This window comes from Manihot esculenta, chromosome 17 (assembly GCF_001659605.2).
Source record: "Manihot esculenta cultivar AM560-2 chromosome 17, M.esculenta_v8, whole genome shotgun sequence".
Taxonomy (NCBI): domain Eukaryota; kingdom Viridiplantae; phylum Streptophyta; class Magnoliopsida; order Malpighiales; family Euphorbiaceae; genus Manihot; species Manihot esculenta.
This window is the reverse complement of record NC_035177.2, coordinates 2,704,953-2,709,033: the sequence shown is the minus strand read 5'-3', so window position 1 is coordinate 2,709,033 and position 4,081 is coordinate 2,704,953. Positions and strand designations below refer to the sequence as shown.

The window sequence follows — 4,081 nt, the reverse complement described above, 5'->3', positions numbered from 1 at the left end:
AGTCCTCCCATAGTGAAATCAGCCTAAGTTATCTTAAAAGACTTGAATGAATGCTCTAAGACATTTTTATCGTCTTTGATCAGGTCACTTTAAATTTGTCTATGATTTCAATATCTCCTTGTCGTCAATGAAATTGGCAAAAGAGCCTCACAAGTGCCTTGCTGATCTCTCCATTGTGACTTCCAAACTTTGAATGTCAAAACTCCATGAAACTTGGGTTTTGCTCCTTGTGAAACTTTGAAATGCTAAAATAACATCGAAGAGCTCTATCTTCTAGAAGACAAATCGGCCAAGGATTTCCTACGCATTTATAAATCAACCAAGACCAATCTTAAGCCATCCATGGCTGTTTTCGAGTCCTCGCGCAATCTCTAGCAACTCTTTCAATCCTCGTATTCACTTGTATGTCTTAGACTCAATTTTAAGTATTAAAAGCATGTTAGCATCTAAGCATTCCTATGCAGGAATAGGGAGAAATGACCAAGTTTTCCTAAACTTGGTCATGGCATCCAACAAGACTATCTTATACAAATTTCATTCGCTAATTTTTGAAAGGAAAGCAAAATAGAAAATTCGAAAGATAGATTAGAAACAATAAATAAATAATTGATTGGAACCTTCGCTAATGGCTGGAATTTTGGTTAAAGACTATGCAAATTTTAAACGCACACAAGAAACTATCATAAATATTAGTTTTAATCCATTTTAGTACAAGTTTGAAACTAGTTCAGAAAATATAGAAACAACAGATTACAACCCTTCAAGTAATTATTGAACTTATTTCTTTTTCAACACAAGGAACCAACAGGTGCACAGACACGTTCAAGACACTAAGTAGAAGCAGCAGCAGCTTCTTCCTGCAACTGTTTAACCTTAGTGATATAGTCATTCATTGCTTCTTCTTTTGATTTGCCTGCCATAATGAAAAATTCTCTGATGTTAAAACTGCTGTGCCAATTGGTAATGGTCAATCAACTAGGAAATTAAACAAAATTTTATGTTATGTATTCTGGATCAATACCTTCGACAGCCTTCCATGCATCCCACTTGGCTCTGTCCCTCATGTTGAACATTCCAGGACGGCCTGCAAATTACATGCAAAATACAATTTTAAGATTGAAGTTTGGAGGAAATTCCAAATGGGAACTAATGAGAGCAAAATACTCACTAGCGTTCACTGGTCCAATAGTGGCTTGTTTATACAGCCCATATAAAATAAGTTTGTTCTCATTTGTTGTATTTTCTGGAAGGGTCTTAGCTTTCTCAGCATACTCCTCAAATTCCTCCTGCAGAACACCAATTCAATTATACAGAGCAATTCATAATGATTAACTAAAGGCTTTTTCTTAGTACCAACTTATAAATACAAATATAAATTAATGTTTTTTCCCACTTTCATTGTTTTGGCAATGTTTAGGAACAGAAGTTCTCACATAGAAGAAACCAATGTATTACAGGAGGATGAAAATAACTGCACTCCCAAATAGATAACCTCAAATTCCGAAAAAAAAGAGAAGCTCCTATCTATTGTTAGTAAAACATTGCAATTGGACAAGCACAGAAAGAGCGATGATCTAGTCTTTAATGATCTTTGATTCCTATGGCTTAAACCCATGAGCAGACAATAAATAAAAGAACGATTGGTACAAAACATAAGCTTTATATGCGACAGAATCAAGTCAGGTTAGCATGTCTTTCAACACTGCAGTTCATGTGGTAAATCATGTAAAACTACATCTAGGTCAGGCAATGAGATAATGGAAACATAGTAAAACCAATGATTAGAAACAGGGCAAGACCCCATTACACTACATAATCAAATAAAAAGCAATAAAAATAATCTGTTCTTGCTCTTAGTTATCAAAACTATGATTTTTTTTCCCCCAAATCCTCACATTAATTTTCTGAAACTCATTACTTATCAACAAGAAACAGCATGAGAAAGTTTGAAAAGCCATATCCCTCATGCTAGCTGAAATTTCTCGAGCAGTATTTCAAGTCAATACCATTAAGCAGCCTATAGACTACTGAATAAAGCTCATTCAACAACACTAAGACCATATTTGGGAAAGTAAGATATGAATTTCAAAGTAACAGCTATATATGGGTCTTATTTTAGAGCATTTTTTTGAAAGAAGCTAAGGTTCTTAGGGTTTTAAAATCTCCAAAATCCTCCACTTTCTACTCACCAATTGGAGGATGGAATAGCTTTTAATACCTTATCTTCCATGACCATTACCTCATCTCATTTCAAAAAACCTCTATTTACTACATCCAAGCATACTGAAAGGGGAAAGGGCACAAACTTCAAGAATTCATATTGATTAGATCCAGATAAGGACTAAAACAGATCCTGAGAAAATTAGACAACGCAGACCCAAATTTTCTTCAGCATCACTGATCATTAAAAATTAAAACTACACACAAAGACAAACCCATCAGTATAAATCTGAGAGAAACAGATTACAACTGATTGTAATGCACAATCCAATGAATCAATCAGATCTAACAAATAAACAGTAAGCAATCAAAAATCAAAAAGAAAGATGATACATTACAGATTTAGTTTAGTAGACAAGGAAGGATCAGTGGAATGGTAGCCATACCTTCAAACCCATTTCCCCCTCTGAGATTTGACGAAGGAATCAATGAAATTGGCTGAAGATGTGGACATGTACAGCTAGTGGTAGTCCTTATACGGCACAGAGGGTGAGGAAGGAAAATCTTGTATGTAAATACTCAGATATTCGTATGTTTATTCTTCTGTAATAATTTTACGTGGCTTGTGTTGATTGGTTAGTCACTTTTGTTAGTGGTCTAAAAGTATTCTGTAGGAGTGATAGATAACGCAGCGCATTTAAAATTAGGCTCACGTTCCTTAGATTTGATTTTGAATCCCATTAAACTGAATATGTTAAAAATTAAAATTTGGGTATTTATAAAAATTAAATTGAATTAATTTTAATTAAAAATTAAATTAAATAAAATTAGTATGATTTAATTCAATTCGATTTGATATGTTTGGATTTTTAATAAATTTTTTATTTTTTATATTATATTTTTAATATTTTAAAATTTAATTAAAATATTTTAATTTTAATATAATTTAATTTTTTTATATTATTAAAAAAATATTATTATTACTAATCGGTTCGATTTAATTTTTTTTATTTTTTTTTATCAAAATTAAATCGAACTGAAATAACAAAAATTTTTAAAATTAAAAATCGAACCGAACTAAAATGAATAAAAAATCGAACTGAATTTTTAAATTAATTTGGTTTGATCGATTTTTTCAGTTTGAACCGAATACTGCTCACCCCTATTTAAAATCATTTTTTATAATAATACTTGTAAAAAAAATATTAAAATATATTTTTGCATTTAAACACAAAAGTTAAACAAATTTTTTAAATAATATTCAACTTGGAGGATGGATAATCATTTGTGAGATGCTACTTCAAAACATGCACCACTCTAGTAACTCCTTACCTTTCCCTATAGCTCTCAAGAAGATGCTACCATCTCTTTATAAATCTCACAGCAAAAGAAAAATGATGAAAAAAAGATTAAAATTTTTATAATAAAATTGAATATATTTAGGTGTTGTGGCTTACTGTGTGGTTATTGTTTTTTCTGTTCATTTTCTCATTTTTGAAGGTATAAATCTTATATATGTGTTATTGTATGATGAAACCCAATTACAAAAGGATTATGGTCTATATTCGAGACACTTTTCTTTCTTAGCGCTAGCTAGTGGAACCTTGAATCTGGAAAGGGTGGCTTGACTCGATTACAGAAGACTAATCTTCTCTTTACTGGTTGTTGTTTTTCATAGCCTCTTGTTCTTTGGGTTTTGACCCTTGTATGCCTTTTTTCTCCTTGAGTTCCAGTTGTTTGAGAAGGCTTCGGCTACTTTGAAAGAGCAAACCACTATTTATCCTAATCGGCTGTGGTGGTCAGAAATCCAGAGGAATGGGGCAATATTTTCTATAAGTTTTATCGAGTTAGAAGTGGGTCTTAGGAATTATAGAGCTTTGGGCTTTTTCTCTTTTTAGGCCTTAGAGTACCTCTGGTATTG

General features: G+C 32.1%; 1 protein-coding gene across 1 annotated transcript; it reads right to left on the bottom strand.

The window, feature by feature from the left end:
* Positions 1-657: 657 nt before the first annotated feature.
* On the bottom strand, positions 658-2,763 carry LOC110605237 (acyl-CoA-binding protein). The gene is made up of 4 exons (XM_021743655.2): positions 2,607-2,763; positions 1,169-1,286; positions 1,022-1,084; positions 658-913 (listed from the first exon to the last, which is right to left on the bottom strand). Exons 1-4 carry the CDS (start codon positions 2,616-2,618, stop codon positions 831-833), a joined length of 276 nt encoding a protein of 91 aa, XP_021599347.1. The 5' UTR covers positions 2,619-2,763; the 3' UTR covers positions 658-830.
* Between the last annotated feature and the right edge of the window lie 1,318 nt (positions 2,764-4,081).